This window comes from Neolamprologus brichardi, chromosome 16 (assembly GCF_056152115.1).
Source record: "Neolamprologus brichardi isolate AB-2024 chromosome 16, ASM5615211v1, whole genome shotgun sequence".
In the NCBI taxonomy this organism is placed as follows: domain Eukaryota; kingdom Metazoa; phylum Chordata; class Actinopteri; order Cichliformes; family Cichlidae; genus Neolamprologus; species Neolamprologus brichardi.
Window position 1 is genome coordinate 23,744,351 of NC_142119.1, and position 24,202 is coordinate 23,768,552.

General features: G+C 41.1%; 2 protein-coding genes across 3 annotated transcripts in view; both read left to right on the forward strand.

Moving 5' to 3' along the window:
• Nucleotides 1–11,478, forward strand: part of LOC102786545 (FERM, ARHGEF and pleckstrin domain-containing protein 1) — a 56,645-nt gene extending 45,167 nt beyond the window's left edge. The window contains exons 16-27 of one of the 2 annotated variants that reach the window (XM_006788427.3): nucleotides 1,315–1,448; nucleotides 2,616–2,697; nucleotides 2,784–3,021; nucleotides 3,110–3,240; nucleotides 3,324–3,392; nucleotides 3,744–3,833; nucleotides 4,390–4,472; nucleotides 5,065–5,177; nucleotides 5,387–5,550; nucleotides 8,393–8,500; nucleotides 10,161–10,312; nucleotides 10,398–11,478. In XM_006788427.3, coding sequence (XP_006788490.2) covers nucleotides 1,315–1,448; nucleotides 2,616–2,697; nucleotides 2,784–3,021; nucleotides 3,110–3,240; nucleotides 3,324–3,392; nucleotides 3,744–3,833; nucleotides 4,390–4,472; nucleotides 5,065–5,177; nucleotides 5,387–5,550; nucleotides 8,393–8,500; nucleotides 10,161–10,312; nucleotides 10,398–10,476 — 1,443 coding nt within the window. In that variant the 3' untranslated portion in view covers nucleotides 10,477–11,478. Of the gene's footprint in view, nucleotides 1–1,314; nucleotides 1,449–2,615; nucleotides 2,698–2,783; nucleotides 3,022–3,109; nucleotides 3,241–3,323; nucleotides 3,393–3,743; nucleotides 3,834–4,389; nucleotides 4,473–5,064; nucleotides 5,178–5,386; nucleotides 5,551–6,804; nucleotides 6,942–8,392; nucleotides 8,501–10,160; nucleotides 10,313–10,397 lie in introns of both variants that reach the window. The other variant, XM_006788429.3, reaches the window with a different exon arrangement.
• A 1,329-nt stretch (nucleotides 11,479–12,807) lies between these two features.
• Nucleotides 12,808–24,202, forward strand: part of zmp:0000001200 (dedicator of cytokinesis protein 9) — a 71,357-nt gene continuing 59,962 nt past the window's right edge. The window contains exon 1 of the mRNA XM_087829623.1: nucleotides 12,808–13,408. Coding sequence (XP_087685749.1) covers nucleotides 13,292–13,408 — 117 coding nt within the window. The 5' untranslated portion in view covers nucleotides 12,808–13,291. The remainder of the gene's footprint in view (nucleotides 13,409–24,202) is intronic.

The window sequence follows — 24,202 nt, forward strand, 5'->3', positions numbered from 1 at the left end:
GGCAGGTTCAAAAGCCGCAGCTTTTCTCGGTTTGCAGTTTTCAGAGGAGTCTTTCACACATCTCATAAATATTTTGGGTGGGCTTGTGCCCTCGTTCTTTTATTCTGCTGCATGTGTATGTGTGCTCCCTCGCTCTGGTTGGTGCCGCTGCTGTTAAGGGTGAAGTCATCTGAACAACAGCTGGCGCCTCGTTTCCAGCGCTCACTTTTCCTAAAACCCACTTCCTTTTCCCATCACGTCAACTAAATAAAGCTGTTTTCTGTTCAGTGTCCACAAACACAAAACATAAACATAAGGCTTCTCTCTGAGTTAATGAAACAACAGCGTTAAGAATGGTCGGCTATTGATTCTTCGATTCATCCTCAGCTAATTAAGGGATTTGAAAGGAGGCAAAAGGCTTTTCATTACCTGTTCACTTTATCTCTTCTTCTCAGAAGAAAATCGCTGTGGAGATCTCTTGGTAACCCTTGGTATCATACATAAATGTGCAAAGGTCTTGAGTTACCCTTCGTTTCTTCATATTTTTCTAGAAAAATGTGAAATAGTTGCTGTGATTTATTGAAACATATGTAAACATATATGGAAATACAGTATGAAAGGTGATTGTTTAATTCTAACAAGCTTGAAAGTCAGTATTTGGTATCTTATTCTTCAATACATCCTAAATTCTCTTAGGCAAACATTCTTTTAATTTCTTTAAATAGTCTTCAGGAGTAGTTTTCCAAGTTTCTTCAAGGACATGCAAAGCTCTTCTTTGGATGCTGGCTGCACCGTGGACAGGTCGCCAGCCTGTCATAGAGACACACAACCAGAATCACCAGTTCAGCTCCTCTTTACATCCTAACATGAGTGGTACAACGACTGGAGTTATGAGTGAGAAATGAGTGAAAAAACAGCCAATGAAAAACTATTGCTGAAGACCACTTTTTAAAAACACAAGAAAAATCTGGCCCCTTGGAAGCAAAATATAATAAAATGATGGGTGGCTCAAGACTTTTGCACAGTACTGTAGTTCATATAAATCAAGTATTTTATTTCTTATATAGGCCAAAATTAAATATTCACCCACAATCAGCATTATATCCTGATACCAGGAAGTTCTAATAGAGTTTAAACACCATCTGTAAACATCCTGTTATGATGGCACAAGCATGACCTGCTTGTCACAAGTAGACAAGCGCTGCCATCTGCACAATGAAAAAAAACCACTCAAAAACCTGGTTTTGTTAGTGAACTGAGGATTTTATGATTAAACTGTATTTCCCTCGTTAAATGGCTTGAAAGATCACTGTATGCATGTATCCGTGATACCAGTCTTTTCAGAGTGCCGTGGGACAAGATGAGGCAACTCCGGACTCCCTGAAGGACGCCATCTTCTCCACCTTTGAGCCTCTGCACAAGTTCCACACAGGTTTTCTCAGGGAGGTGGAGCAGAGGCTGGCACTGTGGTGAGGCTCATTTCACTTCCAGATATTTCCCGCAGGGTCAGGAACAAGCTTGGTGATGTGTCGGGGGTTACGGTTCAATTTAAAACAACTTCCTCCCCCATTTTTAATGACTTTTGCTGGCATTTAGCCCAAGAGGGCGGTCCGGTCCCTTTAGATGACCCAAGGAGCTAGAATCTCCATAGCAACAGTCATGCTGCACCACAGCCTGCCTTTATTCTGGCTTGTGGGCGTATGCCCTCTGATCTCCTTAATGATTGTGCTTTATCTAGTACACACTGACTTTTTCACAGACACGGAGAAAGTGACGCATAAAGCTGTTAAAATTTATGGCCTAGTCACACTCATTAGAGCTCCAAATTAAAGCAGAAAGTGATAGTGTGCTTTACTAGGCTGATAAGAACCACATTCAAATGCATATGCAAATTATCCACCCCTACATTTGTCTTTCCTTTTTTGCAGCTTTGCATATTCAAATACTGTACTTGATATGGACCTTGGTTGTTAAGAACATGATGAGATAGTCGTCTTTCTTAAGAGCAGTAGGATGCATTTTACAGAGTGAGATATTCCCCCTAAAATCCCTGCTAAAATGTTAACATTAAATTAATAACTAGTCTGACCAAGTCCAGTAATGGCAGCCCCATTCCTCATGAATCCTGCATGGGGAATCTGATGCTCAAGGGAGACACCTGCTGGTGTTTCTTAAAGTTAAACGCGTCCATTCCAACTTCATTGGAATTTTTCTTGCACGCAGTGTGACTGAATAGTCAGTGAGATTAAAGTGCTTTCATGTTGTCCACGACGATAATAATAATATTTATTCATGTAGCTCAAAGCGAGGCAGATATTACAAAAAGCTTTACACAGGAAAATAAATCAATGAATAAAAAAAGAAAAGAAAAGTTGGCAACAAGTACAGCAAATGAAAATTTACACATGAGCAGAGCAGCAAACACACATGAATATGCAAGAACATTTAGGAAATTACACAAAAAGGTTATAGAAATAGTTTTTTAAGAAAGCTTTATTTTCAGAACCATCATAAAGCGACACAATTCTTCATATATTTTAAAGAAGATTTTGCAAGCTAAACTGGAAATAAGCTCCAACAGTAACCACTGATTAGGAGTCATTGCTTAAAAGGGACTGCTGTCTTTCTCTTTTAAGGGAAGGACGCTCTAATGCACACATTAAGGGAGACTACCAGCGCATTGGAGATGTCCTGTTGAAGAACCTTCAGGGTTTGAAGGTGAGCTGTGACTTTTTGTTAAACTTCTATACGTGTTTAATTAGAGAAAATCACGACTGTTCGTGGATAACAAGTCATACCTGCAGCCCCTGACAGCAAACCTGAGCAAGCAGTCTGAAATCCTGCTGGAGCTTGAGAAGGTGTGCAAGGCGTCCCGAAGGTTGGAGGGTCTCTGCAGAGACTTTGAGCTGCAAAAGGTCTGCTACATTCCCCTCAACGTCTTTATTCTGCGGCCTTTGCACCGCCTCATTCACTACAAGCAGATCCTGGAGCGCCTGTGCAAACATTACCCAGCTACTCATGTGGACTTCAGGGATTGCAGAGGTGTTACACTCAGTTCACAGAAGCGTATTTCAGTGTTTTGGTGTAACGGAGCATCTGTAACGATCTCTTACCTCTGGTTGGTGTCCAGCTGCTCTAGCTGATGTGTCTGAGGTGGTGGACCAGCTTCAGGGAAGCCTAATCAAGATGGAGAACTTGCAGAAACTTCTGGAGCTGAAGAAGGATTTGATCGGCGTCGACAATCTCGTTGTTCCTGGTCGGGTGCGTTTGAAATCTACAGGAGAGAGATTTGTTTAATTTTTTGTTTCTGTTTAGATTTTGTGACAAATGATTTCTTTCCTCAGGAGTTCATCAGGTTGGGCTGCCTCAGTAAACTGTCTGGAAAAGGGCTGCAGCAGCGAATGTTTTTCCTGGTAACGTCCCACTTTCTTCACCTCATATCACTAATCGAATTATTTAGCTGACTGATCTCAGCAGAAATGATAATCATGCTTTTATCCTGCCTGGCTATGCATTACTGAGATGGTGTTGGCAGATTTAGTGCAACCGCAAAGGTTCACACAGGGGAACGTAGCACATGTTGCTTTGAACTTTGGCGGCCTTAGTGTTTTACACGAGTATTTGATTTGGTTGCATAAGCATGAAAAGAAGCGTTTGTGTGTGCAGGATATCAGTGTTAAGTTTTGGTTTTTAATGCCACTGAGTTGTTCATTTGTTCTTAGGATTTTTAACTAACGCATCCTCCTCTGCCTCTTTTGCAATAGTTTAATGACGTCATTTTATACACAAGTCGAGGGATGACGGCGACGAATCAGTTCAAAGTGCATGGGCAGCTGCCGCTCCATGGCATGACAGTAAGTGCCGTTGTCTCGCAGAAAAACACAGGGCGTTGGAGCGGCTGTCACCAGTTTGTCATTACTAGAGAACATCTGCCCCCACTCTAGCACACACACACACACACAAGCTCGTTCAGCTATCTTAGTGAGGACCTTCATTGACATAGTGGTTTCCCTAGCGCCTTACCCTAACCCTAACCATTAAAAATGAATGCCTAACCCTAACCCTTACCCTAATACCTAACCATAACCTAATTGTAACCTTGACACCAAAACCACATTTTGAGCCTCAAAAAGGCCTTCAAATTTGTGAGGACCCGTGTTTGTCCTCACAAGTGACTGTTGGTTCTCACAAGTATGGTAGAATGCAGATTTCGGGCCTCACAAAGATAGGTAGACAGGAACACACACACACATACATACATATTTTCAAGACAGCAACACGTTTGCTTCTCTCTCGCTTCCTTTTCATCCGCCCTCCCGCCTTCCCTCCTTTTCTGCCTATTTTGGTCTTTGCTGTCCTAGATACTGCAGCTCTCTAATGTCTTTTTGTGTCTCTGTGTTCTTCTTCCAGATCAGAGAGAGTGAGGATGAGTGGGGTGTACCTCATGCCTTCACGTTGGTTGGGCAACGGCAGTCCGTAGTAGTAGCAGCTAGGTACGATTGCCAGCAAACACCTTGCACCTTGAACCTAAAGTGGCAGGTTTTTAAAAATATTTTATCTGCTTTTGAGTTATATCTTTAAAAGCATCTACTTTTAGTTACAGTGAGCTCATAAAATTGGGATTTGCAGTCTTTTCCCTTTTAGCCTCTTTGGCTACACAGAGTCTGTTGCTTTACCCTCTAACAGAGGGATGTTGCCCCCTGAGAGGAGTATGGCAGGTTACTCAGAAAGGCTACGAAAAACTCATCTGCACATTTCTTCTTTTTGTTAAATCAAATAAAAATAAGCCAACAGTATAAGAAAGTATACTTGGAAGATAAAAATAAAATCAATTCATAAAGCATGCAGTCAACAACAACGTGAGTTCAGTTGAGGTGTAGTGCGCTCTCATGCTTTTCCCGCCCTCAGATGTTTAACTGATTCGCTTTGCCTCAATAAACAGATGGTTCATGTTTTACTGTTATTTAAGAGGAACATTTGGCTGGGCTAACCAGACTATTTCTGACCACCGGGCCCACCCTGCTGTGACTCTTTGTGCTTGTTTTGTTCAGCATTCTGTCCATTTGTGTGTTTTTTTTCCTCCAGTTCTTTGGTAGAGATGGAGAAGTGGATGGAGGACGTAAAGATGGCGATAGAAATGGCAAAAACCAGCAACGGGCCCTCATCTGAGCTGCTGACCAGCAGCCTGACAGACAACAGTAAGTTAGTACGAAGCCACACAGCTGAATGTGAGAAGCTTGACTTTGTGATAAAGCAGTGTTAACTGTTAAGAGACGCACCATGTCAATTCCCAGATACATGCTGATTTTTGATTGGTCTGACGCTGTCTGTGTTTTAGCGCCTCTCCCTCCCCCTCTTTCATCATCCTGCTCATTGTCTAGCAGTAACAACCTCCTGACTTTCCCAGAATGCCCAGAGGACTCCTCGGTGGAGGCAGAGTCCGAGGACGACATGACAGCTCCCCACGTGTCATTGGAGAAGCCCACGCCTCACCGTGGTAACACCATGGTGCACGTGTGCTGGCACAGGAACACCAGCGTGTCAATGGTGGACTTTAGCATAGCCGTAGAGGTATCAGCCCACCTCAGACCTGCCCCCTCCTCCTGCCCCGCTGTTTTCTTTCTCTGTTTCTGAGTGTGTGCTGTATCTGAATTCACTTTGATGATCTCTCAGTGGGAACAGTATCCCCCTTAAGCTGCTCAACAGGTTACTATATCCCCTTAACTACTAATTCAGCTGGAGCATTAATGCAGAATGTTGCTTTTTTTGTTTTTAAACAAGATTGGCAAGGGTCACTCTTTTTTAAATGTCACAACATTTATTATTAAATCAGAAACAAGTCTGTTTTTTTTCCTCTTTTCCGGAATTCTGAGAAAAAAAGTCATTATTCTGACTTTAATCTCAGAATTCTGACTTTTTTTTCTCAGAATTCTGACTTTTTTCTCAGAATTCTGAGAAAAAATAATTCTGATGAAAAAGTCAGAATTCTGACTTTTTTTTTTCAGAATTCTGGAAAAGAAAAAAAAAGATGTGCCCCCTTTTTGTGTTTTTTTCCAGTGGCCCTAATCCTCTTCCGTAGAATTCACGCAAACAGCTGTCTGTCGATGGAATGGTGTGAGACCAGTGACAGGATGTGATGTGACGCTACCCTTATGCATAAGGTTCCTCATGCATTTGCATCAAAGCAAACTCCATGGACCAGTCAGTGTTTGTGAAAACATGGCTCAGCTGTACCACTGCTAGTCAACAAATCCTCCACACAGTGCTTTTAAACCGATCTGCTTCTGATCTTTTGTGTATGGGGAGTTTTTATTCATTGAATTATTTTTACGAGTTACTGTTTGATTACTTCATTTACAGCCTCGAGGAGGTTACTGTTCTCACGTTTCCTTCTTTTGGCAGTAGCCAATGTGACGTCCTGATCTAAACTCCAAACTGTGGCTTTCCTGAGTTGTTTTGTCCTTTTTCTTCTCTTCCCGGCAACTCTGACCGTCTATAAATAGAGAGAGAGAGCAGTACGTAGATGTGCTAAACGTCCTCATTCGCATTAACAGAACGGATCCTGTTTTGGGATGTAGCCTTCCTACAACCCAGCTGTGTCCTGATCTAGTTCTGCTCTTCCTCTGTAGTTGTAACAATGTCCTCTTCACAGCCTTGCCTGGACACACCGTCGGCCTGAGTGTTAACCCCTGCCACTGCATGCCTGTGTTTCACCTACTCAGTCTCTGTGTTTCTGTCCCTCTTTCCCTCCCTGTCTGTTTTTTTCTCTCTCTCTGTCTGTCTGTCTTTCTTTCCCCCATACGTCTGTGCATTCCTCCGTGATAGAGGAGCCTAGTCCAGTCAGTGAGAATAAGACCCCCCTGGTGGGGCCCCCGAGTGGCCAGGGACCAGTGCCTCTGTCTGTTATCTGCTGGTATCGTGTTCAGAGCCTCTCCTTTAGTGAATCCTGCAGGAGTCTAGAGGTAAAGGAGCCAGGCAGACAGGAGAGGCCCTTTTTTATGTTTTATTTGAACTGTAGAGAGGGAATTGAAATGAAAGTTGTAGCAATACCTCATAGCGACATAGTGAAATTTATGGTATTAACACCACTATTAAAGACTTTAATTAAGCATAATTTATTGCAGAGGGGCCAAAACTGTGATTTTTCCTTCCTGCCTTATAGTTATTCTTTTAAACCAGTGATTCCCAACTAGACATGCTGAGGTTAAATAGAAAGTTTATGTAGTACCCACAAGTCTTAGAAAGTTTAGACACAAAATGGCTCTTAAGAATCAGTTTTTGTGTCTTTAGTGTTAAAATATCTTCTCTTGTATATGTTGGATGTGTTTTCAAGGCTTGGTTCCCAAAGTAAGTCTGTCACACTTCCAAAAAAAACACACAGGTTCAACAATTTTTCCTTTCTGATAAAATTCCTCCTGTTCTTACTGCCAGTGATTTTAATGGTAATTAATCCACAGTCCTTATGAAGTTCAGTGCATGTCACAGCTAGATTTTAAAAAAAGACTTTTTCTAGTGTCCTTGTGTTACATTCACTGTAATACAACTTCATGAAGAAACACGGTCATACTCTGCGGGATTGTAGAGCAGGTGTGGACGACCTGAAGAAAATATGGAGTGAATCTTCTTTTTTTATAGTTAATATTTGGTGAGAATTGCTGGCTTTTTTTAAAACACAATTTTCTTTTTCCTGGAAAAATGGGAAATATCGATTTAATCTGAAGATTTCAGACTGTAGAAGCTTCAAATTTGGGGTATATTTCTGCACTGAATCTAAAATTCGTACCTTCGCTCTTACATACTACAGGCAAAATGGGAACAGACTGTCTGTTAATGGTCAGTGTGAAGAGGAGGAATAATTATGCAGGCTTCAGTGTGTTTAATCATTATTTGAGTATGTCTAATTCATTTAAATGAACGAATTTGAACACACTGTGTGTGTCAGATTAGGGCGGGAAATTTTAGTATATCTGATTTCCTCGTGTTGGTGTTTGTCCAGGATCAACATTGCATCTGACCAATCGCATTTTTATGATGTCATAGCACTGCGATTTGGAAAAGACCTGCCCATGGTTGGGGGTTAAGGTTATGGGGTTAGCGTTACGATGTGGTTTGTGGTGTTTTCACATCGCAAAGCTATGACGAGAGTACAATGTGATTGGTCACTTGCAATGTTGAACCTGAGGCAAGATTAGTTTTGTTGATCTGAGAACAGCACCAACACGACGACATCAGATCATGTTGGAAGCTATGCCTAGTAAAATGAAGCCTCTTTAGAAAAGTAGACAAAGTAGCTTGATCGCATGTTTGAAAGTTCAAAGTGCAGATAGAAGTTAAATTTCACGAGTGTTGCACTAACAGTGAGATATGGATGGCTTTTAAAGCGTCAGAATCAAGCTTGTTTTTCTCTTTGTAGAATCAGCTATCAGGAAACTTACTAAGGAAGTTCAAAAACAGCAACGGCTGGCAGAAGCTCTGGGTTGTCTTCACCAACTTCAGCCTGTTTTTCTACAAGTCTCACCAGGTAAGGAGCACACGTTCTCAAAGTCCTGTTGTTTGACTGTGAGGATGGTGGTGCGCTCCCTCGACTGGTCTTGAAAGCATCACATCTCGGTGTGAAATATCGAATCTGTGTGCCGTATTTGAGGTAAATGCGTTTTCCCATGCAGTATTTCATACTGTGAATTTAAAGAAAAATAATGCCACTCCTAAACTTTATAAAAACTAACACAACCTCTGTGTATTAAAGGCTCGTGAAGTTAGCACAAATTATGTGGAAGACCAAAATTTATGGAACAGTTGCAAGCAAATTAAATGTGCTGCACATGTTTGAGTTGAAAAGACTTGTAAAATATGCTGTCAATGCTCTGCAATGGAGACTTGTGCACCTTCCAGTAAAGGTGAAAGACAGCAGTGGAGCTTTTCCATTACTATCCCTCAGCGTTGTGTCGTTGATCGGGTATTGTCGTTACCCTGCCGGGCGGGCGGGTGACAACACGTAGGACTTTCAAATTGATACCATAGGTGTGTCTGCTAAAACTCTCGGAGGAATAATTTGATAAGGATGTTGCTAGGATTTTAAAATTGATACCATAGGTGTGTCTGCTGAAACTCTCAGAGGAATTCAACCCCAGTGACCTCAACCTCAAGGTTAGAGGTCAAGATTTCTGAAAATCTTGTGAATGCAATAATTTGATAAGGATGTTGCTAGGTATTTAAAATTGACACCATAGATCTATCTACTGGCTGCTGCTAGAATGTTTTATTCCAGAAAGCAGCCGAGAAAATAATTTAAAAATATCTCATGTGGACGGCTTCGGTGATACCTGAGGGCGGGCTGTAGCAGCCAGGCATCGAACTATAAATGCATGTAACCGAACCAAAAATTCACAAAGAATAAGATGCAACAATTAAAATAGTATAACTACATAAAGCTAAGTAGGAGCAAGCCTGAACAGGTGGTTCCTAAGTTTTGGGTTCCACAATTTGCGGGGCCACAACCTCAAAACCACAGTCCCCCTTTATCTTTATAAACAGATTTATAGAAAGCACTTAGGTGTAGAAAAAAGTGCTTGTGTGAATGGGTGGATGAGACATCAGACACATGTTTTCTGCTCAAGTAGAGCAGACAAGCACTACAGAAGGACCAGCCCATTTAACAGACCATACAAGCGAATGAAGATGCCAAAACCACACTTACACCAAAGCTAAAGCTGCAGTAGTTCAGAAACTAGAACACTCGATTCACCCAAGTTTAGACTAGCTGTCAAATCTGTTTGCTTTACACGAACAGCCATGTGCTTCTCGGATCTTTACAAAATGTGCACTTTCAGCAAAAAGGGTATAAAAAACAAAAAGTATAGCATTGTTTTTGATACTAAATAATGAAATGCCAGGCCCACGTGGATTTAAAGCAGAGTTCTATAAAAATCTAAGCTTTTCCTTTGTGTATATGATTAATTACTCATTTGTTCTTCAGTATTTTCTCACAGCAAGCCTCATTGGATCCCTCTGGGAAACCACCAGAGGGATGACATGATTGCATTATTATGGAAGGGATTGTGTCATATTTTGCCCCATCTACATTTTTGATGTCTGTTACTCAGTCTGGTGATTCCTTTTGAAATTATTTACAGGATATAATCCAAATTATTTAAATCACTTTTGTTTTCCTCCCTCTCTAGGATGATTACCCATTGGCCAGCCTTCCACTGCTCGGTTACTCAGTCACCGTCCCCTCTGAGTCCGAAAACATCCACAAGGACTATGTCTTCAAGCTGCATTTCAAGTCCCACGTCTACTACTTTCGATCAGAGAGTGAATACACATTCGAGAGGTACCAAATATGTCATCTTTTAAAAGTGTTCTTTCATCCTCGATGTTTCAAGGACTGATTAAAAAGCCCTTTCTCTGCCCTTTAGGTGGATGGAGGTCATCCGCAGCGCTACTGTCCCCTCAAGTCGAGCTCGTGGTCTGAACGGCAAAGAGACCCGCGCTTAATGAGTTGGCTCACCTAGTTTCCATACCCTTTCTCCTTCGGGTGGCATCCGCCCGTCCTGTCCCACTCCGGACTCTTTGCTTTTCTTTTCTACGCATATCTGGGACATTTGTACATGTGTCCATGCACATTTGGTGCTTTTTAATGCTTTAATGGTGACATGTCCGCTGGTTTAGACTGCATCAGAGACTGCATTTTTGGCATTTTTACTCTCAACTCTGAAACCTCTTTTTAAGGATGTCATTTTATACTGTTTTCTAATGGTCTGAACCACTTCCTCTATTTCTGGTTTGACATGTTTGTCATCGGTTGTTTTTAAATGCAGGAACACATTGATACTAGATATTCAGTATTCTTTCTTAGATGGTTAAACTCTCACTGCATTGTCATAAACATTTTGTCTACGTGTTCATTCTACGGAAAACGGTCACCCTTTAACAGCTGATGCTCTGATCACACTTGGCCCAGCACAAAAAGAAGGAAATGAAATTATTTTGTCGTATTATTGACGTAAACCTCGACATTGTGGCCTGGGGTGGCTGCCATCACCACTGATGCCGTTTTAAGTGAAGTAAATGTTCTATTTGCTGAAATTTGTTGTATGATTCCAATCACAGAGTTTTGCTTTTTTATATATATATATGCATATATATAAATTAACTCTGAAGTTCCCATTCAGTTGTGTGAGAAAATGTGAGATGTGCTCATAATCGCTGCGTTATGATGGCGAGTGTAATTGAAAGCTTTAAGGATTATGTGCAAAACAAAACAGAAACTTTCAGTTCCAAGCGACGTTGCCCTCACAAAACTAGGCTGCCTCCCCATATAAACACAGATCTGTTTATGGGTCTGAATGAATGGAAATATGCATTTGACAGGGTTTTGCAGTGAAGTATATGAGATGGAAAACCTCAGTTCTGCCTAGAATTGCAGCGTTTTTTCCAGACAGCAGAGAGCTCTTTGGAAATGAAAGCAATAAAAAAAAAAAAACATACTCAAACTCGGATTGTTGCGAGGTCTGTGTATTTTTTCCTTAAAGTACAGAGGCAGGGGTGATTTTCAGTAGGTAAAAAGATGTGCAATTTATGGCTCTGTTGGCTGTGGCCTGCAGATGGCATCACTGACCAAGAAAGCTTTCTCAGTCAAGCCATCACTGCACAGTGTCCCTTCTGTCCTGTACTCTTTGAGGGGAGGATACACTGCTATCAGCAGTGACTCCCATCCAGGGCTAACAAATAACTACGGCACAGGGAGTTAGCCAAAGATTAGCTTAACTGTGACTGAGCGGACTTGAAGAGGTATGAACAGAAAAGTTAACAATGAAGTTAAAGTAATGTATAAGGCGTAGAAACTGACAGCAAAAATCAATACAGTTATTTTTAATGGTAAAATAGCTTACAAAACGAATGGCTAACGGTGTTAGCTAAATGGCAACTGCTGGAAGGTTTTGCTGTAATATTAGCAAACAAATGTAACTGGAAACCTGAAAGGACGTGAATAAGCAATTGAAGGATGGGATGAAATTACATTAATACATTTAGCTCTTTAGCTTAGCAATTCATAAACTGATAGCTAAAAGCTGAAATTGTTAGTTAAAGGTAAGACTTCACCGTTTAAATTGCTACATGGTAAATAAAGGTAGTGGACAATAGTTTTAAAAGGCCAATGGAGGTAAAGTGAAAGTTATTATACTTTCTATTTTTATTTCATTTTGAGTTTTTGTTTTGTTTTCATTTGGTTTGCTGGGGAGATTTGCTCATTAAACGGGTTTAAGGTAATGATTACTATACCAACACTTTGTGCAGGGAGTTAACTTACAAAAAAGCATATGCAACAAAGTCCCTGATCCTAAATGTGTTGACAAACTTGACCACATTGGCATAAACTAAACGTAAACACAATTTAAGGATTTTCATTTTAGTTTTATATAAGCACACAGTATATTTTAGTCAGCTTCTTTTAAAGGATGGTCTTTTTTCAGTTAAATAAAATATCATTTCCCGGTTTTAGTTATTACTTTACTTTTAGATAGATATAATAATTTGGGTAAAAAATTAAAATAAAAATAATCAGATGAAAAGTGCAGCTAGAAGGCTTCTATACAAGTACTTGGGAGTACTCTTTTTGTTTTTAACTCACAAGTAGTACATAAATTCAGTCTTTTATAGTGTGTCACTGAACCAGTTTAGTTATTTTCAGTATAATCTGTTTTTTGTAGTAGCTTTGGGAAAATGGCCTTTAAAACAGTACCGTTTGATACTGTTTTAAAGGCCAGTTTCCGGTGTCACAAAAGAGGAATGTTGTGATGACACTCCACAGGCTTGTTCGCCACGGTTGTGATTTTTGTGGTAATGGGGAAGCATTGATCCAGTCATTCATACTGTAACTTCACGCAGTCCAAAGTCCAGGCCCACCAGCTTACACACACACACACACACACACAGACAGCAAGTGGGCAGGACTTCAAGCCGGTAAGAGGCGGAGTGCACAAGGGAGAAAACAGATTATACATCTCTTGCCTGGCGCTGGACGGCCAATGAAACGCTACTCAAGAGGATACTTTATTGTGTCAACAATACCCGATAAGAGAAGGCAGAGTTCCGGAGCGATGCGGCATGTGTTGATTTTCAAGAACGAAAACTGAATCGAGGAATGGGAGCGTCGTACCAGCGGCCACACCACAACATGACCCAACTTCAAACTCGTGGTGCGCACTAGCGGCGATCGAAGGCGCGGATAAGCCGATGATGAGTTTCCTGTAAACTGTTGATAAAACGCGTGGATTGGACGGTAATTGATCCCAAGGGACGCGTAGCGATGGCCACTCCGGTGCATCCGGAGACCAGGAAATTTACGCGGGGTCTGGGTAAACCTGGCACCGCTGCTGAACTCAGGCAAAGTGTCTCGGAGGTGGTGAGGACGTCGGTGCTGGTCGTAAGTACTCACCTTAACTCCCACTCTGCGCCACAGCGCTCACTGTCATCGGTGTCTATTAAAACTTTATGGAGCAAGGAGAGACCTGCTTTTTCTTACGCACACGTTTTAAGAGAAAATAACTGACTTCAGATCAGTTGAGCAGGACTACGCGTGCCTTTTAGGGTGATATAATTAAGGTTTAAGTATACCCCTGACACACTTGGAGTGATATGGGTAACAGGCTCCCACACAGCTTTGAACAATATTTGGTAGACTGTTGATTATAAATCATAATATATATTTAAAACAAACGTTTTCAGCTTCCTCCTGTTTGCATTTTACGCAAAACATTCGGAGCTCATAATGAATGCTGGCAATCTTTAAATCCTTCACTTTCATTCTCACCCTGTTGACCCCAGACCAGCTGAGTTAGAGCACGTGGGCATTATGAATGGGTGGGTGTGTGTGGCCAGGGTTTGTTTGGGGTTTTTTTTATAAATGAATGAAGATATGTGTGACAGAAAAATGTAATCGGTCACTTCCATTTGGAATTTTTTTGAATGAAGTGCTGACTCAACGAGCTTTCCAGTTAAAGCAGATAGATTACCAGTCCAAATATACATTTAAAGACCAAGGGAAACATGATTATCACATATACATGAGCGCATAGAATGAATCAAAGGATCTCCCACTTAAATGTAGGACTGGAAATGAATGAAAGTGAAATAAAACAACAGCCACAAAAACAAAAATGTAGAGTAATGAAGTGATTTGTATTTATAGGTAGGTTTTGCATAATAGACAATAGGCGTTTGCAAGGTGTTCAACGTTACAGAAGAATGTTGTCTTTATTAGGCTCAGGTATGTATGTCATTCCTTTCCTAGAGTCTGTAGAGAATCAGTGCACATTCAAAGTCCTGTGTGTCAATGAGGGCATCACTTCACAGAGCTGCACCGAGATGACATAATACGGCTTCACAAAGGAAAGCACGAGGCTCCAATTTCATGCTTCAGACACATATAAAGTGTCCAGTGACAGTGACAACATCTGGGTGACGAGGACCCGAAGCCTACCTGCTCGGTATCAGTTTTCCTCAGAGCTCAACTTGGATAAAGGAGTTGACCCTTTTGTTGTGTCCAGAGTGCGTTCGGTGTTTGGTGCTCCGTCTGATTGTTCCAGCTTTCCTGGAAAAAAAAAAAAAAAAAAGCTGCTAGGCAACTGAAACGTACACCGTCCAGGCTTTCTGTCAGGGAAATGGAATCCTGAGTCACGATCCCAGACATCCAACCACACCTTCATATTATTTATTCATCCTCACTCTGGTGCACTGCCAGGGACGCCTAAGGGAGGAGAGGAGAAATGGATAGAAGAATGCGTGTTGGGAAATCAACATGCTCGAGGAAGACTGAAGTAACTTGTAGAAACTCTGCGGGGGAATTTGTTTTGCGGTTGCCCGAGACAACTTTAATATCATTTCAAAACTAGTACCTGCCATCTCTTAGACTCTAGCCCTTTGTATATGACCTTTTTAGACATGAATGCATGGCTGCAACTTGGAGTTCAAGTGTTTGCTGAAGCTTCTAAGTGGGATAAGAATGCGACTGCACACAAGACCACTGTCCACGCAGCTTGTAATTAATTCCTCCATAAAACATGTAAATACCACAGCAGGAATGGAGGGATCTGTTTTCAAGGACATAAAGGAAAGCTTGTGGTTGTTGTCACCCATCCTGCTTGAAGCCATAATGATGTTTTCACGCGTAAATGTTGCTGCATGTTTAAAAGCCTGGAAACATATTATAATGTACTGTAGAGGACTTGCATATCCACTGATTGTGGATGTTTGTTAGCTATGTTTTGGACTCAAGTGGGCAGTGGTGTATCTTTCACTAACAATTAGTGCGCTTTCGTGCAAACAGACACTGTTATCCTGTTTGAGTGGAGACACACTTGCAGTACCCCGGAGCCCTCAGCTGAGCCCTCTGTTTCTTCACACTTTAGGCATGCTGAGGACGTCATTGGCTCCATGATTGCTGTCACCAACTTTATATTTATTTTAACTAGTACTGCGCTTTGATTCAGAATTGCCACATTGTCTTCGTGCTACGCAGAGCTAGAGTACAGTGTAGTTAACGTATTGGCTGATTAGTGTACCATAATTTCATGTCAAATTGATGGAAATGTTTAGTTAGTGTATACAGTGTACGAAGCAGCTTGGGGGGCAGTTGTGTAAGTGTAATCAATAGTCCCAACTGCCTGTCAGCTAATGGTGATATACTCAGATCCTCAGTGTTCCTGCTATGTGCCTGACCCGAGGGAGCTGTACACCAGATGGGTGTCATTATGTGGGAGTGATGCTATTAGCCATCTATGGCCAGTGTGTACGCAGCTCTGCAACCAGAGGGGAAAGTGGGGCTGTCATTTATGCTCTGCAAAGACGAGCATTAACATGTATAACTATCACCAGAATACACGTGTCGCTCTATAGAGTAGTGCTTTTTGAATTAAGCATAAGAGATTTTATCAGTCTTATCCCCAGTTGTAGAGAAGGTGTTGCCATTTTAAGGAGAACAACCATTTCAGCAATGCAGCACTCCCTCTTTCAAGTCAGCAACTTGGACAGTTTAGGTGCCCCTTAGGCTGTTTGGCAGGTAGACTGCTTTCCTGTCGTTTGAGATTCGTGTTTCTGTATAGTGGGAAAAGCAACATTTTTAGATTGTCTTTCCTTAAGGCAAACATTGCAAATAATAAGAACCTGCATAGAAGCTGCAGTGTTAAATGTCTTGATGATGGCATTGCTGACTCTCTTCCAACTGTGAATGAAAACTGTACAATAATCTGCTTTTGTCAGCCCTCTGGGCCGCACCTGCACACCTCTCCTCTTTAGCTTTTTTTAAAGAGTCTGTAAATTTTCCCAAGATGTGGAAATTCCAGAAATACCTCAGATGGGTGTGTTACTCTAAGTAGGGCTATTTTTCAAACAATACAAATGTGTCAGAGAATTTATTTCTCCCTGTTTGGATCTTTTGCCGTGAAAAAAAAACATGTTCTGTCATGCAGGGAAGCTGTATTTGTTAGCCATTCAGTTCGCCAAAAAATGTGCTTGAGCAGCTGGAACCACAATGAGATGAATTTAAGGTTAAAGCACCGCAATCATGAATCAACTCATTATCTGAGTTCATCAAATCAGTAGAAAAGAAAGTAATCAGTCTGCTATGTTTTGTCTCCTTGGAGCAGATGCTGGCTGTCACATAGGATGTAGCACCGAGCCAGTCAGAAGATTACCGTGTTGTGTTGCGAGGCCTAAGCAGCTTGACCTGCCCGTGCAGTTCCTGCTCTGTCTACCTCTATAAGGAGCACTGGTATCAGAGTAAAAGTGCGCATAAGCTGCTTCTGCTGCCCCGTTGGTAAATGGTACCCTGCGAATGCAAAACCTGGGGGGTAGAGATTGGAGAGCAGATGGGTCAATAATACATGAGACTGCTTTAGTAACCACTGCACCCATTAAGAGTCTCATTCCCATTTGCTCCAGATTAGACAAACTGAAAACTATGATGCTGTTTGGTGCCAAATTCCCCAATTCCTGTTGAACTTTAAAACACCTAAGAGTGTTTCTAGTTCATAAGAAGCAGAGATCCCTGTGCTGCCTCAGAGTTCAGACCATAGTGACATCTCTGAATCTTACTATAAAAATACTGCACAGTGAAGCTTCCTTCATGAAAGGCAGTTTTTGTTGAAACTGGAGAAGTGTTGATAGGTCTGCATGGGCATTATGAAACTTTAGCTTTTGCTATGGTCTTATTGGTGCAGGTCTTTTGGTTATCTTGCCACACCACCTACATTGCTTCAACAAAGGTGATTAATCATAGTGAGCCAGCTTTTGGTCTTAACTGAGCTTTGGCTAAAACCTGTATATACTTACTGTGTTTCGTGGATAAGCTAGTTTTGTATCATACATGTTTATGGAGTCAAATAACTGGATGACGCTTAAGTGGCTGAAAAACATTTTAAATATCCTGTCATCGGGCAAAAAAGATTTACTTATTTTTCTTGAGCACTTTAGCACCACAAATTTAAATGGGTTTAGACTTTTGAGCCATGTGACAGATTTTAAAATCGCAAAAAATTGAAAACTTGAATTTAAGAGTGGAACTAGACATGTTTAGTGATGGTAAAATTGCTTTTGGTGTTAATATTTTGTGCCTACCAGTTTAAATTATGTCATTGCTTAAAGTTATGCATAAAAGGTACGATAACTTTTAAGCTATTAAGCAACCCTGTCAAACTACTGGGCCCGTTTCTGGCTAGCAGCTGCATTTATTTATTATGTAAATACAGCTTTGTTATGTATATGCAAAATGAAAAACACTGAATGATCTCATGTTCTTTGCAGAAAGTTTCCTTCTGTCATTGTTTTAATTTTGTCATCTGAAAGTCATTGGTTGTCCTCACTGGCTAAACACGTTTTGAAAATAGGCAGTGTGGCATTTTCTTTATATTTTTCAGATTTTCTGGGCATTTTATTTCTTGAATATCTTGGATACGGCTCTTTGAACTTAATCTGTGAAAGCAGAAACAAACAATCACCTACATTTTATTTTCTATAGTCATACTAAATGCACTAAAGAGTTTTAAGCTAACGTTCCAGGTGTGCTAATACAACTTTCTGTACAGTATCCATGCAGGATTCAAACCTCTACCAGAACCATTTATAGGCAGTGATGGATGACTTGTGGAATGGAGGCTTTTAAGAAAAGTGCAAAATAAAATAAAAAATAATAAAACACGCCCATCAGACTCATTGTGAAATTTGTCTGCCTGGATTTTGGCATGTCTCTTGGCAGTTGTGATTATAATCCAAACCAGATTTGCCACTCGGGGCTTTTGCAGTTAAGTGTGGGAAGCTTGAGAATTCCTCAACTGAGCATAGAAATTTTGGGGAGAATATAAAGCTCTCAGTCAAAAAACTGTAAAGGATTTCCTCCATTCAGGCTAGGGCTACTCCGGTTAGTTCACATAAATATTGCAGCAGCAAAGCCAACTCAAATGATCCACAGGCCAGACAGACAGATTTTGTTCCAGTGCAAATGAAAACGAATTACATGTCACGGGCACGAATTGACAGTGTACTTTAACCGCATGTCAAAGTAAGTGTTAAATATTAAGTTAGAGCCAGAAATGAATCCCAAAATATCAATCGTGGTCACACCGTGAAATTACTTAATGATTTCTTGGCTCGGTGTGAAAACGAGGGCATTCTTTACTGCTTTAACAAATCTGTGTACTCTGAAATCTGTAATCTAGTGATTTTTACCTCAGTCGCTTAAGCAGAGTGGCACCACTCCTTCTTCCCCCATGCAGTTAGTGGGGATAGGTACATTGGAAACTCTAGATTGTCCATAAGTGTAAATGTAGGTGTGAATGTAAGTGCGAATGGTTGGGGATAGGCTCCAGCCCCCTCCATGACCCTGAAAAGAATAAGTAGCAGAGAATGGGCGGATGGATGCTTAAGCAGAATTCACACGTACCCAGTATATTCCATGTACACAGATCTACATCTTTCATAAGTGAATAACACTTACTAGCCCCCTGAACTCACTCTCCAAAATCCTTCATCCTGCCTGAGCGGGAAGTGCCCATAACTTCCCGTCCTTCATATTCTGGTAGGAGAGCACAGGCCTAACTTTTCCTAGATAGAGCCAGTTTCCTGTACTTGGGCTGAGCAGAAGTGCTGGGCAGGGCTCAGCATTAAACCGCCCACTCTGTCTGAGTGTTCTGCCTGATAGAGCAGAGCTGTTTTGGAGCACACGAGAGGTTACCATAACAGAAAGAGCCTGCTGAAGAGCCTGGCCAGTGGGTGTTTTCCTGTTAGCAAGAGCATAGCAGCACTCTGGGACTTGTTTTACACTCCCCACCACCCCCACCCACCCCCACAATTCACCGAAATGGCCTTTTTGTAAACACTTCTATTATTCATAATGCAAAAGGCAATGATGGAGGCATTCCTACTCAGCTGTTTCTATTTTTGAAAGTTTTTCCAGTTAAGGTTCTGCTGAAGTGATTTTTTTGGGGGGGAGGGGATTTCTTCCGTAATGACTTTGACAGTTTGTTTCTTGTAACAATCCAAATGGAGATTAGCATGGACGAAAGAAGGCTTAGGGTGGTCGTCGCCATTATGGAATCTTATAACATTTATATAAATCCTCATGTATTTATTTATTTACATTTTTTTTATGCATACAGTGCACATCTATCTGAATCCAGGCTGCTCTCCCATCTTACTGTTCAGACACTCATCCTGGTGCTATGGAGCCCATTATCAGCAACAGCTTGGCAATCAACGAGAGTATTGCTCTGCTTCCATCCTCCAGGCCATTAAGGTTGCTATTTTTAAGCTAGCAGGGCACACACCTCAATGCAGCTGGCGAACGCCAACTTCCTTCAGTCATCATTATGTTGTTAATCCAGTTTTTCTTCCTGTTCTACGCTGGCAGCAAATTTGCCATCTTCATCTCTAATCTAATGAGGAAATGGATTTGAATGAATGGAACAGAGTTCGTTGTTTATGCATCGTACAAATATGCAAAGGTTGTTTTGTATCTTTCGCGATGTGCGAACACACCTTAAAATAAGTGTTTGCAACATGATGTCCTCCAGTTTTAGCCATGCTATCAACCTGATGCTGACTCTTTGTCTGTTACACAAACTTCTAAATGGAAAGATTTTGGCACAGGCATGTATTTTTCTGCATTGTCCTCTTGGGATGAATTCTACATCCCAGAAATCTAGAGGGATCGTCCAGTTGAAGTTTTACTTTCTCCAAATATATCTGCAGCTCTAACTCACAAACTAGGACAGTTAAGACATATCAGCACTCCTGTGCCTAAACCTACATCTCACATTACTCACAAAATGTAGATTCTTATTTTAGTATTTGCTCTAAATCTGTCGTTCTCTCTAATGCATACGGTTATCTTCTAAGAATAGACCCACATTTCTAACGACAGTCAATTCAAATGCTTTCTCGTTTAGCCTCCCCTCCATCAGAGCCCTGAGAAGTAGTCTTTGTTGTCCTAACACTTGTATGAATGGCACCATTACAAACAAGTCTTTACATGGCTCAGCCCACACTGGAATAAGTGAATGAGAAAATGTATCTGGCGTATGGATACTCTTGAGGCCACCATCACTTATTCATTAGTTTTGCAACAGGGCAGGCCGAGCAGAGCAGAGAGGTGATCCTAGTCCAGCCTAAAACCTCTAAGGCAAAACTGTCACCCTCTGCGTGCAGGCACAGGCCTACAGATTAAGCTCATTGGATTAAATCCTGAATGCACGACAACTCCCGTGACTATAGACTAACACGTCCGTGTTGGCTTATGGAAAATGTCTAGAAAGAGCAGACTAATGACTGGCAAATTTCATTTTAAGACCCTGCGTGTTTCTTTTCTGTGAGGATTTAGTCTCTATCCCCCTCATGGTTTGCCTATAAAAGTGATGTTTCCCTCCCATCTTTTAATGCAGCTGACCATTAACTCTTCATTGTAGCCAAGCATAAGGGTGCACTGCAGAATAACACTCCGCTTTTTTCTTTTCTGAATCACTGGAAATTTAAAGTAAAGTAAATGGTTTGGAGATTTTGAAGCGTGGAGTTGACTCAAAGTTTAACGTATTCTGCTTGGTAAAGTTTTAAAAACTTGTATTTTTGAGTGCTAGTAGTCATAGGATGGGGAAACTGAGTCTATTAGTCTGGAAACTCATGTCTTTTCTAACTAAAACATCTTGATAAAAGCTGATGGGTTTATATGGACTCATGTATAGATGTTAATGGCTTTCTCTTGACTTGTTCTGGAGTCACCACGAGGTCAACATTTGTGGTTTTTAGTGGAGCTATTTGACCAATAACTAAAGTAATAACTTACAGTAGTCTGTTGTCTATATAGTGTGTTTACTTGACAGGTGATAAGTTCAGTTTTCAATGTAATAATGTTATGTGGCTCAGATTTTAGTCTCTATCAGTTCCTGAAGGAAATACGTGGTTCTAACAGCTAATGACTCCAGTATGTCCCAGCTAATAGCTAAATGATCTGTCTGCTGTTTGGTTCTGAGCAGGTATACTACAGCAGGTAAACGATGCTGTAATCCAGCGTACTGTTTGGCTGTCTGGGCCACAACATGTAAATTTTCAACCAAACAGTGAACTGAAACTCACTATAAAACTCTATAGTCTTATGTCACTGTTGTCATCCAATGTATTGTTATCTTAAAAAGTTATTCAGTCAGTAGAATTACTTAAAATAGAAGCATCTACTTTTTGCTTTCTTTTCACACCTGTCTGTTTTATCACTCATGCCTACTGTCAAGCAAAGAGTCCGCTCTGCCTGAGAGTGACCTCCCATCACACTCGGATGAGCTGAGGTCAGATATTGTGTTTCACAAAGGGATGGATTAGCACATAATTAGCAAATACAAAAGCTGGTTTCCTGTATTGATTTAGATCTACGACTGTATAACTATAAATGGAGAGTATGAGCTTGTTCTGGCCCTTGCAATTCCAAACCACTTCAGTCAGACTGGACAGCAATTTAAAATGCTGCAATTTATTTTTTTTCAACTGGAGTCAAAATGATTACTGTTCCATGCTGACGATGGATATTCCTGTGACGTGTGTGAGGAAACTACACAAGATTCTTGCTCTGTGTCTATATTTAATTGTTATGTGACTACGCTGATGAAAGTGAAAGTTGCTTCTGATGTTATTGTTCATGTGGGATTTCCCTGAAAGTTGTTCTGGCTCATAGGTGTGATCAGCTGGGCAAATAGATGGAGCTTAGAGGCACCTTAACATTTAGTTAAAGTGAGCCATTGCCAATGATTTTCCCCTCCCTCCTATACTGCCTGCTGTTAGCTTAATTAAACCAAGTCTAAGTTCTCAGAATTCACTCTTATAGCTTTTTGCACTGTGTGGATGGGACCTGCCAGCCAGAGGGGATGAACTATAATGACTTTTCACCAGGCCAGCTGCATAGCTAGCATTCCTCGCTTGGACACAGTGTAGGCCAGAGTGGGATAGTGAGGGGGAGGGATGCAACCTACAGAGGGCGGAGCAGGAGAAGATGGTTTTAGGGCACGGTTTTCACCTTATCTTTTGGTTTTCTTCTCCACAAAGAGGAAAACATCAAAACAAGATTGGAGACTATCATGGTTATGGGCTCAACATCACTTGGATCGTAGCATATCATGATCAGGCTGTTTTACACTACAGTCTATTGAATGGCTAACAGTTACTGTTGTTGGATCTTGAAAATAAAAAGTATGCTTATATTTAACTAAATATAGGATTTTACAAGACAGCTGTAGGTTGTGTTTTTTCTTCTTGTTTTAACTAGTGAGTACTCAAACATTTTTTGGTGTAACTGTCTCTAGTTACAGCTCCTGAATGACTTTTTTTGGAGAGAAAAACCAGGGAAAATATCTGGCTTTCAAACGTTTTTGAGATATTAATATTTAAAACTTTGCCTCCAATTTAAGTGTTTGAAAAAGACACTAAAACTGGGTGGATGGTCTGCTGTAAAAAAGTACATACCTAGAATATTATTTGATGTTGTATGTATGGATGGATGGATGGATCATAATGCTTAAAATAAGGGGAATGAAATCAAAGGTGGCTGAACAGTAATTGTTCTAAAATGTCATGATTTGAGATGGAACGACCCGACATGAACTGAGGTGAAGGTGGCTGATGGACCATTATCTCGTTTCCATCTAGAGATTCGTCTCCCACAACCAGGTTCCAAGCTGTGTTTGAGAGGTCAGGAGGTGATTAATGGGATTTGAAGTTCAAAACAAAGAGCTGGAAAAAAAATTGCAAGTCATAGCGTCCCACAGTGTGAGACGCTTCCACCAAGACGCAGTGTTTGTGTCGGTGTATACTTATTCTGTCAAAGGCCGAGCGCTTCCATACAAAGTTTTGACAAGCTGTTGGATGGAAAAGGAATTTTAATGAGTTTCTGTAGTTTCCCATTCAGTAAAAAAAACAGTCCACATGAAACACACATGAACACTGAGTTCCTATTTTTCTTTTTCCTTGTAAAGCTGACATAAGCCTATTGTGCGCTCCCTGCCCACAATAAACAAATGAGTTGTATTTTAAGTGACACATTCACTGAGGTTTGGGGCTTGTATTGCTAAACGGTCCTTCATCCTCTGTTATATCAGCTGACATTCACAAAACTGAGAAGGAGGAAAGCCGCACAATAGCTTGAAGACTCAAATGAACGTCTTACACAGTAAGCAGTCATGTGACCTTGATAATGTGTGTTTGGTTGTTCTGTCAAAGCCTGTGTGTTCAGGAGAGAGACCCAACTCCTTCAGGCTTTGTTTTTTGTTTGCTTCCTGGTTGTTTTCCAGGGGCTTAGCATCAGGAGGCTGGATTGTATTACAGAGTGAGCAGTATGCTGCCACAGTGTGCCTTGCCAGGATGGATAAATAAAGTTAGCTGCATGGTGCTTTATGGAGAAACAACAGTGCGACCATGTGCCTGAAGGTCTGTATGTAAACCTGGACCGTTTAGAAGAGCGTTGTTCTGTATGAAGTGCTTTAAAACAGACGCTTCTTGTGACGGCAAGCGTTAAACATGCAGGACCGCAGCCCTATTCTCCACTGTACACACTCCTGCGCAGATAAACAGCTCAGTATCCCTGACTTGTCTTAATCTCCCTTTAGACTCTCTACTCTGTCTTAAGAGCAGCAACAACACCCTCCACTTAGAACACTGTGTTGAATTTTCTGCACCCGCTGGACTAATTAGA